Here is a 14068-nt window from a genome sequence, read left to right as displayed (position 1 = left end):
ATAGAAGAAGAATTGGAATCAATAGAAGAACATCCTTTAAATTAGGCGTTTATACAGTGGAGATGTTGGCAGTATTGGTTGCACTACGATGGGTGGAAAAAACAAAACAAGACAAGGTGCTGATATGCTCAGACTCAACCTCAACTCTAGCAAGTATAAGGTCATTCCATTCAAACAGCCGTCAAGATGTACTATATGAAGTTCTTCAGTCAGTCACAAGAATAGCAAAGCAGGGAGGTCAGGTAAAATTTCTGTGGGTTCCAGCGCATGTAGGAGTGAGGGGGACTGAGAGGGTGGATCAGTTGGCAAAGAGGGCTTTAAAGAAAGGAAATATAGAAATGCAAATTAATATCAGTGAAGCAGAGGTTAAAAGTATAATCTGGGAAAAAACCAACCAAATGTGGCAAGAAAGGTGGGATAGTGAGGAGAAAGGGAGACATCTATATCAGATTCAGAAGAGTGTCAAAGTAAATAGGGTAGGTAGTGGAAACAGGAAAGAGGAAGCTGTGTTAACAAAGTTGAGGATACAGGGATTTTTCATAGGATATGATGGGTAAGCAGGAATAGGGTGTTAGGGTGACGGACTTTGATGTAGTTCAGGGTGTGTGTGTTTGCGTGTGTGTGTGTGTGTGTGTGTGTGTGTGTGTTCTATTATTTATTTTTAGTTGTTTTGGGGTTTTGTGTTGTTCTTGTTTTGGTTTGTTTAGTTTTGGCTTTGAAGGGAATGAGATTGTACGCCTAAGTCTATTGTTTGATCCACACTCCGGAGCAGAAGGTGGCGGTAATGCACCATTAAGCTGGATGCCAACCGCCGTAAAACCAGAAGAAGAATTAGAAGAAGAAGAAGAAGAAGAAGAAGAAGAGGAGGAGGAGGAAGCTGAAGCATACTGTGCCGCGTGTTACCGCAGCACGTATCAGGAGCTGCTTGTGATCTGTGAGGAGCAAAACCTGTCCACACTGAAGGTCAGTACGTGTCCAGACACCGGCAGGTTGTGTTGAGTGCTGGCATTCCTCTATTTGATTTCTACAACGTTTACATTAAAGAAACCATGAGCTGGAGCTAGATGAGCTAAGTTACAACACAGGAAGCTAACGGTTAGCCTGGTCCGAGCCAGACTTTGGTAACGACAGCTGGTAGCTTGTAGGTTAACGATACTTGGCGGATGTGACGGCAGTTTTGTTGTTGTTGTTGTTGTTGTTGTTTTTCCCCTACAAGCTTTATTTATGCCCAGCGGCTTAAGTACTGTATCCAGTCGGTATAAAGCGTAAACTTAGGGATCCAGCGATACCGATACTGGCATCAGGTATCGCCCATATACTCATAATTGAGTAAATTGCGCAATTAGCATAATTGGCTAATTATCAGGTAGAATAAAGAAGACTAAAAATCGGCACAGAATTTCCAGAGTAAGTTTATTTTAATTGTAATATACTGCATAGTGCATATAAAATATAAGAAAACATTTCTAGCCTCATTGTCATGCCCGTATTAGCATGATCATTAATAACAACACCATTTTTGATGAAAAAATGAAAATTCCAACAGTCAAAAATTGGCTCAAGTGAGCTCATTTGAAATATAAAAACATGAAGATTGTAACAAAAATAATAACTACATTTAGCTTATAAATCACTGAATACAGGAAACAGCAATAAGTTCACCTAAAGTTAACATAGAACAACAACCACAACCTCACACTCAATCACCTCTTCACCCTCCTCATCATCTCTCTCCTCATTCCCTTCAGCCTCCTCATCTTCTGTGTCTTTGTCTTCATGTATTGTGAATGGGTTGCAGCAGTGAACTCCACCTCCTTCACACTTGCAATAGTTAGTGTAACTGAGACGTGCAGCATGGCAGCTGCAGTTTTTTTTGGCTGCATACCTTCAGTGTGCTGCAGCCTCATTTACATATTTAAACGTGAAATTTCAGAAAACTCATGATACAAAAAATAATTGTCTTAATGTAAGTAATCAACTGGGGAAGATTCATGGTGATATTAGTTAGTAGTGTCTCCCCTTAATTAGCTCATTATGCTAATTACTCAAATTGCCCAATATGCAACTTTTAGCACCCAAGCTTGATCTCATCTGCTAAACCTGCAGACGACATTTTAATTATAAAAGTTCGTAGGAAACCTCATTTCTGGTTTCTGGTTTAGTATGGGTCATATAGGGGTCTCCAGTCCACTAATACCACTTTACTAATTTTAGCTCGCAACTGACTGCAAAAAATCAGCCAAGAGACGGCTCGTATCTCCAAAAATGTGTTAGCTGGGACACTCGTAAGTCAAGGTACCACTGTATGAGTTTCTTTTTTTTTTTTTTTTTTCACACATTTTACATCCGACTCCAGTCAGTGCCTCGCCAGTCATGAACCTCACCGCACCTCACTGGCAGGAAACATCATTCAGTGTAGCAGTGTCAGAGGAGAAGGAGCATCAGTGTTGGGGATACTTAAACTACATGTAGTTACTACATAGACACTTCTCAGTGCATGGGGCACTTTTACAATAGCATCAAAATCACTATTTTTAAAAGACTAAGAAGGCTCGACACAACATGAAACTTTGCTTGTAGTAAGGTCTCTACACATGAACACGAGCAGTGAGAATATTTGTTTGTGTAAACAGTTTACTAACGAGAGGTTTTGGACAACTCACATTTTATATATACAATTTGACCATTCCTCCAGAAGCGCATTCGTGAAGTCACACACTGATGTTGGATGGGAAGGCCCAGCTCTCAGTCTCCGCTCTAATTCATGTTGTTGTTGATGTCATGTCATGTGTTGGTGTTCCATGATGCATTGCTGTATGTTAACCTAGCCATCAGGATATAAAGGAGGTCAACTTTAAACATCTACAGCAGTAAAATGACACACTAATACACCGCTAATATCAATCCAGAAACATCAGATATAAAAACACTGACAGGACCATTTTATTATCCATTGAGTACTTTTAACAGCATCCTGCAAATACATTCAGTCTGTGTGTTCTCCAAACTGGAGAACATGCAGGTGTTCTATCTGACGGGCAGATCGCATGTGAGATTACAGAACTGTGTGTCTGACAGTCTGATCGGCAACATCGGCGCCTCCAAAGGAACTGTGCGGTCTCCTTTCATCTTCACCACCTACACTGCAGGCTCCATCTACATTTTGCTGATAATATTAAGGGACATTTCATTATGGTTTTAAAGGCAGCCATTTTCACAAGTGCAGAAATATTGCAGAAAACATCACCAATACACAGTTTGGTGCCAAAGAGTGCCTTTGGTGCTCTAAACTGAAAGAGAAAATGACAACCAAACCCATGACCTTGTGGGAACCAGAAATGCTAACATGTGACTGAATGTTCTGGTTTTAGGTCTCATTCCTGCAGCACTCTATTATGGTCCTGTGGTGCGGACAACAAAACAAGGTCATTTAAAAAAAAAAAAAACCCAAGCGCACGAAAATTACTTCTTTTTTTTTAATTGCAACAAATTATTATTTTATTATTTTAGTAAATCCATTTCTCAAATGTCTTGTTTTGTCTGACCAACAGTCCAAAACCCACATGTTATCAGCGCACTATGATGTTAAAATGAGGCAAATCAGCAAATGTCACATCACACTAATGAAGCATGAACAAGAAAAAGTTTGGATTATTTTAAGTGTTACTGTAAAAAATAAATCAATAAGTCCCATTTAAAAAGAAAAACAAATAAATGAAAAAATTTAGATTGTTGTTGATGAATTTTCGGACCACTTTATTGAATATTATTTTCAGCTTAACATTTTTAATAAGAACATTATTTTAAAATGTTTAAAGGGAGAAGCTGTTTGAAGAAGCAGCAGCTCAGGTAAGGTGTTTAGATAAAAGCAGGAGCGAGCGTCATAATGCAGTGAATTTAATCCATCTGTTCTTTCCCAGTGTAGCAGCATGGCTGGTGTTGAGCAGGTGGCAGCAGTCGGACAGGTTCTCGTGGACCCCAAACTTGACCTTACCCGACGGTTCCGAGCTTTGTTCACCCTGAAGAACCTAGGAGGTAAAACATGCCCACAAAACACTGTTCAACATGTAAGGTTTTTGAAAGTAATATATGATATCATGATATTCACTGCCTGAACATCCCCCAAAACTCACCAAACTTGGAATATAATATAATATAATCTATTCTCATCCTCAATTTCCGCCACTAGGTGGCGCTATAATCAAGGACAGTGCGTTGTGGCTTATAACTCACATATACTTTGCCGCAAATTCAAAAGCCTTATATCCATGTGTTCACTGAATTGTGCTTAATGTCTTGATATAGGCCACTCCCATTTCCGCCAGCTGTTTTTTTTTTTTTTTCCCACAAATTCGCAAACCTACTTTTTCCAACGCCGCCCAGGCGATTTCACCGATTTGCACCAAGCTTTGCACACAGCTGACACACATGTATGTATATACGTTGCCACCCAAGAAAAAAAGGGTCACACACTGTAATATTTCATTGGACTGCCTTTAGCATTCGCTATGGCATTGTTTCGATAAGGTTCTGCAAGGTCTCAAGATTTATTTCTGACCAGTGTTGCATTAGTTTTTCACCAAGATCTTGTACTGATGATGGGAGAGTCGGACCACTGTGCAAAGCCTTCTCCAGCACATCCAAAAGATTCTCATTGGGGTTCAGGTCTGGACTCTGTGGTGGCCAATCCACGTGTGAAAATGATGTCTCATGCACCCTGAACCACTCTTTCACAATTTGAGCCTGATGAATCCTAGCATCATCATCTTGGAATATGCCCGTGTCATTAGGGAAGAAAAAATCCATTGAATAACCTGGTCATGCAGTTTATTCAGTTAGTCAAATGACCTCATTCTTTGGGCACATAATGTTGCTGAACATAGACCTGACCAACTGCCGTGACTCAACCAGATCATAGCCCTGCCCCACAGGCTTGTACAGTAGGCACTAGTCATGATGGGTGCATCACTTCATCTGCCTCTCTTCTTACCCTGATGCGTCTATTACTCTGCCCTGGCATAGGGGGTCTTGGGCATGTGCGCAGATGGCACTGGGGACGGGGGGGGATATGATCCCCCCCAGTTTTATAGTGACCCCGATCTGTTCCCCCCACTCAGGGGCATTGCATCGGTGGTGGATGTGGGTGTTTTGCCACCCATGCTTTTCCCGGTGAGAGGGTTTAAGACAAACACTTTTTCTGCACTTTTTCCACAGTTTCATTCAAACGCCTCACTATAGTCGCTCAGTTTCTCTGGCCGCTCTGTGTCTGCGCTCACTGCAGCTGCCTCCTCTCCCCCTCCCTCTCCTGTTGTTCTCATTCTCATCTCCGGCTTTGGGACTGACCGGCTGATGATTGGCTGTTCTGCTTTAAGTCCCGCCTCTCTTGTTGCGTTAGATTTATCATTCAGCTCATGCTGAGGAGGCGCGAACTAGCTAGGTTCATAGTTCACACTGTCACGGCACACCCAACTGTTGGTCCTGTTTTGAGAGATCGTGTGATTTGTAATACACGGAGTGGCGGGAGGGGGTGCTCTGAGTGTAGTGAAACCACGGGAGAACAAGTCATGGTCAGTTACATCTCCCTTTTCCAGGTTCTGTGAGTCAGTGTTTATGCTTCCAAGGTTTTTAAATAAGTTGGCCCGATGTTGGAGAATAGGATGCTGGCTAGCCGGCTCTCTTGCCCCTCTTCCGTCTTCTGTCGCACCACTTTCAGCGCCTCCTCACCCAGCCCTTGCCATTCTCTGGTTGTGCTACTAGCATGTTTGTCCTCATCATTGGATGGAATATGATAGTTAAGTCATGACTCTTATTACTGTGTGTTTTAAACTGGGAAAGACCAAAGTGAAATGAAAGTGATATGTAATGTTACACAGAGAAATGTTCCCTCTGTAGCATTAATCCATACTGAAAAACATGCGCTGCTACTAAAACATGCGCTGCCCATTTTACTGTGCTTATGATCTCCGGTCATCTTGCAGTGACCTTTGACACAACAGATTTGTCAGACTGAGTGAATATACACAACACATTACTTTACACTCCACTGTGGCTTTTGTCATAGTCTGATTGCCAGTTTATGGGATTGGCCACCGCAACGTGATGTGGGGCTGTGTTTCTCCAAAAGTTGTCCCGGTTGTGCTATGTGCTTTTTTTTTCCTTCCCTCTTGGCACGCGATATCTATTTTTAAACTTTTCTTTAGTAAATTTTGTTTATTTATTTAAATAAATGAATACAATTTTGATGTAGCCCTTACATTTGATTTAGCTGGTACGTCTATATTTAACACATTATACACACCGTGAATTATAATTATTACACCCCTTAAAATCAAGAGGGTTTTGCCCGCCCCCCCTTTGGTCTTTGGCATCGGGCCCCCCCCGGTGGGGAATCACTGTTCTTTTGTTCTTTTGTGTATTCTGATTGAAGTTGTAACCTCTTTGTTAGGTGCTGGTGCTATAGAATGGATCAGTAAGGCCTTCACTGATGAGTCTGCCCTACTGAAGCATGAGCTGGCATACTGCCTGGGACAGATGCAGGACAGACGGGCTATACCAGCCTTGACTGCTGTACTCAAAGACACACAGCAGGAGCCGATGGTCAGACATGAAGCAGGTAAATATACACACCCACACACATTATATTGTGCAATGCCCCTACGTATGTTCGTCTGACTCTGCATGTACATGCTCGCCAGTCTTCCAGCACCCAAAAACATGTATAAACATCTGTGGCTAAATATTTTGGACCTGGAGGCTGTGTCTTATCATATTCATTTTTTTAACACATACATAATAGAAGATACAAGATATGGCCTTGAGGGAAATTAAAAAAGATCGACAACAGCCCATACATACAAACAAGAGAGAAGAGAGGTTCCAGTGATGTCATCACACCGAATGGCAGCCTAAACTAACAGCTCCCACAAAGAAAGTCTAACTTTGCCCCGTCAAATCGTCAAATTTAAAAAACTGTGATAATACTTGAACTGGCAAGTGGGGCAACAATGGGGAAACAGGGATGGAGGCAAAAAAAACGCTGCTGGAGAACGTGCAAATGAAGAAAATGCAGAGAAAGCTCAGAAAGCTAGCTCAGAGAAAGATGAGGAAGCTAACGCTAGCGCCACTGCTGGTGCTAATCTAGATGACTCTGCAAATATCACAGCACAAGTTCTGGAGGTGATATGTGACTTCTGCAAAGACACAAAGCAGCAACTGAACGATATTAAATCCGAGCTCGCCAGCATTAATCAAATAATAGTGGAGGCAGAGATGTGAATTGAAAAGACTGAAGATCGTGTTCAAAATGTGGAACAGGTGCTAAACAAGATGATAAAAGTGATAAACCAACAAGAAAATAAACTACTTGACCATGAGGGGAGGTCGCGGCGAAAAAATTTGAGGATATACAACGTCCCAGAAGGAGCAGAGGGATCGGCTATGGTGGAGTTCATGGAGAAGTTACTACGGGACACGTTGGAGATTCCCCCGACTACGAGCCTGGACATAGAGAGAGCACACCGGGCACTCACCCTGAAACCCCCCGGGGACAGGGAAGACAAACCATGTCAATCATCATCGAATTCTTCCGCTACAAAACCAAAGAAGAGATTATACGCAAAGCTTGGGGAAAGAAGGTGTTTTTCAATGGGAGATTAATATACTTTGACCAAGACTACCCACCAGCAGTCCTGCAGAAGCGCTAGGAATACTCTGAAGCGAAGCGAGTTTTGAAGCAGAGAAAGATCTGCTTCCAGACTCTGTTCCCTGCTAAACTGCGGGTGCTTTATGAAGACGGGGTGCGGCTCTACCAGACAGCGGCGGAGGCGACTACAGATATGAAGATAGAGGTCTACCCATCAATGTGATGACACCGAAGGAGAGCCTGGCTGAGCAGCTATCCCACTTCGCCTGAGAAACAGTGGGAGGACCAAGACAGCGGGAGACGGGAGAGGGACGAGAGAAGAGCATCAGGGAGCTTTCAGGAGACAGCAATCGCCCCATTCAGAAGAGTTGTGAGCTCTGACTAACCTTAAAAGTGCTGGTGAGTTAAGCAGAATCTAAAATAGACAGTGTACAGGACTTGAGAAATGCACATCCAATGTGGTTCCCTTTTGCGTCCACTCCTTTCCCCTATCTAAATGAGAATGTATACATGGGAGGAATGCACAGGGAAGCCCATTCTGTGTAATGGACAGAGACTTTTTCTTTTCTTTTCCTTTTGGGAGCTGCAAAGGGGCCCTCAGCCTATGGGTAAGAGAGGCTTTCCCCCTCAGCTAGATGTTCCTTCTGGCTCAGCCCAGGGTCAACTAGAGACCTCAGCCTTGGAATCACATCTTTTTACTTTCTTGTTCTCTTATATGTCTTGGTTCTGGTTTGTTCAGGGAGTAGACAGTAGACAAGTTTTTTTTTTTTTTTTTTCAATAAATTTAATGATACACTGGCAGGTAAATGGCTAATGAGGATGTAAAATTCATCTCTTTTAATGTCAATGGGTTGTTAAATCCAATCAAATGTAGTAAAATTCTAACTCAAATGAGGAAGGAACAAGCCCATGTGGTATATTTACAGGAAACTCATCTGAATGACAAAGAACATGAAAACTAAAGAGGATGGGCTTCACCAGTCTGTTTTTCTCTTCATACAAATCAGGACATAGGAGAGGTGCTGCTATTCTCATCTCAAGCAAGTTAAACCTTGAAAAAGTATTTGAAATGGGGGATAAGGACGGCAGATTTATTTTAGTAAGGGGGAACACAGATGGGAAGTTAATTACTTTAATGAATGTATATGCACCCCCAGGAAGTGACATTCATTTCTTTCTGAAAAGTGCAGCAAACAAGTAACTGATTGGAGAATTAGTTTTTAAGAAACAATCCACAGCTGTAACAGCGAGTAGCAACATAACATAGGAAGTACTTATATTGTATCCTGGCAAGTTCTTCAAGGCCAAAAACTAGCTTCACACCATCAGAATGCACCCCCACTAGGGATGTTCCTGTCGACTAAAGAAAAAAAATACTACTGGTGCCCCTCTAGCCATGTCCTCCCATCTTTTACCCCCTAACCATTGTTGCAAAAAAAAAGCAACAAAACAGCAATCACTATTTGAAGTCAATTTGCCGTGACAAATAAAAACAGAAGAAGCCTTTCATAGACTTACACTGCATCAATGCGTCGCATCAACACTGTCAGGGTCTGTCCCACACTTCTTTTCTTTGTCTTGAAGATCTCAACAAAGCATGGTTTGTGGTGGTCCGGGGCCTCAAAGAAGTCCACCTGTAGGTTCTTGGTGACTACCCTATTGAACTCTGCAAACACCTGCAACACACAGCAAAAAGCATGGTGACTAAATAGGGTTGGGTCAGTGAAGAACAATAAATTCACAACTGTTAATAGTTTAATTTTATTACAACAGTAATTGGCAGACTGCCATTTAGTATTCAGTTACCATGCAGAATGATAGAATTACAGAGTATGGGAAGAGAATTAGGGCCACTGGAAAAAAAAAGACTAATACAGGGGTAAAAAAAAGAAAAAAGATCTGTTCCATAATTCTGAGTTTTTTTTCTCTGAATTCTGAGATTAAAGTCAGAATTCTGGGTTTTTATTGGAAGGGAAACACAAAAAAAATCATCCCTTAAATTTTTTTTCCTGTGGCCTTAATATCCCCCAGACAGAACAGACTGGGTGGAGTATTGCAAAAAATAAAAGGCTCACAAAGGAAAAACTATTACTATTTTATTTTATTATTGTTGTTATTGTTATTATTATTTCAGTACTTGCTTGTTTCTCTGTAAAAACAGCTGGCCACCACTTCTTCAAAGTTTTCACTGGAGGTCCGGCCTCCACAAGCTCTGTAAATGTAACATTTTAATTTCATTAGACCTTAAGGTGGTTATGTAATTACTCTTAAAGGGACATTCCGGTGTTAGTTTAATCCATGGTCTAACACCCCCCCCCCCCCGGCAGAGATAAAGTTTGCGAACCGCTAGCTTACGTAGTTTTAGCATCCAAAGAAACGACCGCACAACAACAGTACATTGCAGTAAATGGGTCCAAGTATAAACCGCCATCAAAAAGCCACAAATAATGCTCAGAACAGCACCAAATGTCAGCAACATTAGAAACAGGGTCCCAGCACATATTTCAAGGCATCAGACATTTGATATCGTTGCTGGATTTGGCGGAAAAGTTAAACAAAATTCACCACCTGAGAAGCCTCCTTGTGAGTCGATTACCTCTTACTGAGAGAAGTTACAACATGAACAAGGGAACCCATAGAAGGGTTCAAGAGGCTCCCACACTCCGGGTGTTGCCCTTTTTTAACTCCAGGTCCACCACCTTCTTTCCCCTGGAAGGTGTCATCTCAAATGTATGTGTTGCGTGGCATTACATGAATAAAAAGTTGTGAGCTGGTAGGATCCCAAAAGTCATATCTGAAATTTCAATAGTTAGTTATGTATGTATGTATGTATGTATGTATGTATGTATGTATGTATGTATGTATGTATGTATGTATGTATATATGTATATATGTATGTATGTATGTATGTATGTATGTATGTATTTATTTATTTATTTATTTATTTATTTATTTAAAAAAACAAATTTAAGTATTGTAGCTCATATATCAAGACATTCATTTTTTTTTTTTATTTCAACAAAATCTGTACTGGATGGCAAACTGTACAGTATACAAATACTTGAGTTGCGTGAGATCTAGAAAGAATAATGTTCTCTCTTTTTCTGCTTGATTGTCACTCTGACTATGTCTGTCTTTAGCGGAGGCTCTGGGAGCAATTGGTGATGCAGTGGTTCTGGACCTACTGAAAGAATTCAGCCATGATCCTGTCGTAGAGGTAGGAACATAATGCATAATCTGTAAGTACATGGGCAGCAGTATCAAGGCTACTAATTGGGCAGCTGTGGCTCAGGAGGTAGAGTGGGATGTCCACTGTTCACAGGGTTTTGGTTTGATCCCCCCACCACTTCTGGTGTACCTGTCGAGGTGAGAAGACATTGAACCCCATATTCCTAAAGGTGGCTGGCACCCTGCCACCTCGAATGCTGAACTCAGCGTGTCAATGTGAAAAACCTTGTAAAGTGCTGTACTATAAAAAGTGGCCATTATATAACTCCCAAGAAGTCTGTATTAGATTTAACTGCATAAAGTAAATGTCCAAAGAAAGACAATCTATTTTTAAGGATACTTATACTATCAGCTAAACTTGTGTACCTTGTTAGTTTGTTTATTGTTGACTATTTATTATTGGACTTTAGATGTAAATAACATACCACTAAAACAGCAAAATCAAAGAAAATCAATTTTCCAATCAATTTAAGTAGCACAAAATCACAATCACATTGCCTCAGTGGGCTTTACAATATGTGCAGCAAGCGACATCCTCTGTCCTTGGAGCCAGAGAGGAGGAATCCCTCTCCCAGGATGAAAAGACATGAAGTACTGCGCATGTACAGAACAGCAAAAGCACAGTTTGCAAATTTAATTGACAGAATATCCGAGAGGACGACTGAGCAGGCTGAGGCATTGGCAAGTGGTCCTTGAGTCACACGACTTCCAATCTACCATAGTGACGGATAAGGATATAGGAGGTAGTAAAAATGAAATATTTGATAATGCTGAAGGCTGATGGAGAGTGCTATTCCTTTGCTGAAGAAACCTTCTTTAATGGAGCTCAATTATTGCAGACACCAGCATACAGCACACTTTACAGCACATTTCATATTTCTGAAACTTGGGTGGGGTCCTAACTAGTCTCTTGTAATCCTGACAGTGTGTACTGAGATGTCATTTTAATTTTCTACTTAGAGTTTCAAGCAAGGGAGAGAACTTGATGTCAAATCACAATTTTGATACAAAAACAAGTCATTATATTGCTGTACTAAAAACAATTTCTTCTATCCACCCTCACCACTCCAATGCCCCTGTTAACCTGCAGGTTGCAGAGACATGTCATCTGGCTGTCTGTCGTTTGAAGTGGCTGCAGAGTGAAGGAGAGAAGGAGCTGGATGATGCCAGTACAGATAAGAACCCATACTGTTCTATAGATCCAGCCCCTCCAGCGGTGAAGAAGAGTGTGTCCGAGCTGCGCATCATCCTGCTTGATGAGAGTCTGCCACTATTTGAACGCTACCGAGCCATGTTTGCCCTGCGTAATGCTGGCAATGAGGAGGCTGTGCTGGCACTGGCAGATGGTAGGATACAACATTGTAACTTCCAGTTTTTTCAGTGTATCACTGCAGTTGTTTCAAAACTACACAACTGTAACTGAAGATCTGCTGTCATTTTCATGGTTTGACCTCAGATTAACGCTTTGAATTATTTTGTTTTTCACTTATCCCTCACAATTAATCCTATCATATGAAACATTATGGGCCCGGTCCACCAGCTAAAGGAACTGAAATATTTCAGTTTGTTCCACTGCCCCCAGGGAGCTGACTGCACTAGAATTATAATGGAATTTAGAAAATGAAATGCAGCCTGTTTCTCAGTGAGGCAGCCCTGTGATGTCAGCAATGCTAGACATCTTTTACCTTTTTTGCTTCCAGGCTTGCAGTGCTCCAGTGCTCTGTTCCGTCATGAGATTGGCTATGTCCTGGGTCAGATGCAGCACCCAGCAGCGGTCCCTGCCTTGTCTGCAGCTCTGGAGCGTTCCGGTGAGAACCCCATGGTCCGACATGAAGCGGCAGAGGCTCTTGGGTCCATAGGCAAAGAAGAGTGTCTCGCTGTGCTGCATCGCTACCGTGGAGATGAAGAACGTGTTGTCAAAGAGAGCTGTGAAGTCGCTCTTGACATGCTAGAGTATGAAAACAGTGAACAGTTCCAGTATGCAGACGGACTGGTCAGGTTACAGGGTTAAACATCAGCATCATAACCAAAGGGGCCTTCACTCACATCTCTTCTACTCTCTCTTCTGTTTCATAACCTTATATAGCAAACACAGTTGGACAACTCAGTGCTATGTAAATAAAAATATAGAATCCTCTAGGATGAAGCTGCTGGTTCTGGGTGTGGTTGTTGCTGTAAAAGGGGACAGGGAGTGGCAAAGTCTTGTGCATCTGTGTGTGTGACCTCTCCAAGATTAGATACGGCAAAAAAAACAGAGCCAATGACAATAGACAGTAAAACATAGCATATTGTGTCTGTGTATTTAAGTGAGTGTGTAACAGCTCAGGGCAGATGTGTTTTTTGTTTTAATTATTGTCCTCTAAGCCACGTTTCTGTTTTGTAATCATTAGGAGCTACAGCACCTCCAGCTGGCTCACATTGTCAATCTGGGTTGAAGGTCAAAGGCCTGATGGGCAAATGTGGTAATTTCAGTTGAAGGACTTCACCTCTGCTTTTACCAGTTTTTAAACAAGCCAAATATAAAGTGACTTCTTGGTTGTGGGTTTGTGGGTGTACAGTGTGTTGAATACTACACAGCCCTCATTGTAGGGAAAATGCATTCAATCTGTAATTTGTCACAGAGATTAACAGTGTATAATCGTAGGAAGATTAACATTAATGCTAACTCACTTTATAATTCAAATCTGCATCTTTCATAATTTACAAGCGGATGAGTGCTGTATGTAAAATTAAAATCATGCCCTGTACATTTTATATGCTGTGGTCTCTGATAAGCTTTGTTATCCCCTCATTCCTACAGCTCAAGTTCTCAGCAACAGTGTTGTAAAAATGTTTATTTTCAATCACATGCAGGTTTTTTTGTAATTATCAAGGGAAACTGATAATATCATTTTCATAGATAAAGTTTGGTTCATATACTAAGATATGGATGACACTACAAAGGAAAAGCCTAAAATCCTGATGAATGGGTGAAACATCAATACAATCCATATGCTTCTGTGAAGAACAAAATGAAAGGAATCATTCTGTGGTCTTCAGTCCCCAGATATCTACCAAATTGTACAAATGTACTGAATATTTGGTGTCACCTGTTGGCATGTTCAACCACTATAAGTATCTTTTGAAAGAAGAACAGCATCATAGAAGCAAGTATTCTGACTGTAACATACAAGCAGAAACGCTAGTGTAATGATGGAC

General features: G+C 41.4%; 1 protein-coding gene across 2 annotated transcripts; it reads left to right on the top strand.

Annotated features, from left to right (window-relative positions):
- The first annotated feature begins 810 nt into the window (after positions 1–810).
- dohh (deoxyhypusine hydroxylase/monooxygenase) lies at positions 811–13624 on the top strand. Of its 2 annotated transcripts, none has more exons than XM_037116155.1 (6): positions 811–963; positions 3921–4035; positions 6446–6613; positions 10783–10859; positions 11961–12216; positions 12571–13624. In XM_037116155.1, the coding sequence occupies exons 2-6, from the start codon at positions 3930–3932 to the stop codon at positions 12879–12881; spliced, it is 918 nt and encodes a 305-aa protein (XP_036972050.1). In that variant the 5' UTR covers positions 811–963; positions 3921–3929; the 3' UTR covers positions 12882–13624. The 2 variants fall into 2 exon arrangements, with proteins under 2 accessions (XP_036972050.1, XP_036972051.1); XM_037116156.1 differs by having other exon boundaries at positions 826–963; positions 3926–4035.
- Positions 13625–14068: the final 444 nt, after the last annotated feature.

This window comes from Acanthopagrus latus, chromosome 11, assembly GCF_904848185.1.
Source record: "Acanthopagrus latus isolate v.2019 chromosome 11, fAcaLat1.1, whole genome shotgun sequence".
In the NCBI taxonomy this organism is placed as follows: Eukaryota; Metazoa; Chordata; class Actinopteri; order Spariformes; family Sparidae; genus Acanthopagrus; species Acanthopagrus latus.
Note: the sequence above shows the minus strand (reverse complement) of the source record. Positions and strands in the feature narration are given on the sequence as shown.

Coding starts and splice junctions, on each gene's coding strand:
- dohh (XM_037116155.1), top strand. CDS start 3,930: ATGGCTGGTGTTGAGCAGGTGGCAGCAGTCGGACAGGTTCTCGTGGAC. Junction 6,614..10,782: donor GATGGTCAGACATGAAGCAG/GTAAATATACAC, acceptor GTCTGTCTTTAG/CGGAGGCTCTGGGAGCAATT. Junction 10,860..11,960: donor GCCATGATCCTGTCGTAGAG/GTAGGAACATAA, acceptor GTTAACCTGCAG/GTTGCAGAGACATGTCATCT.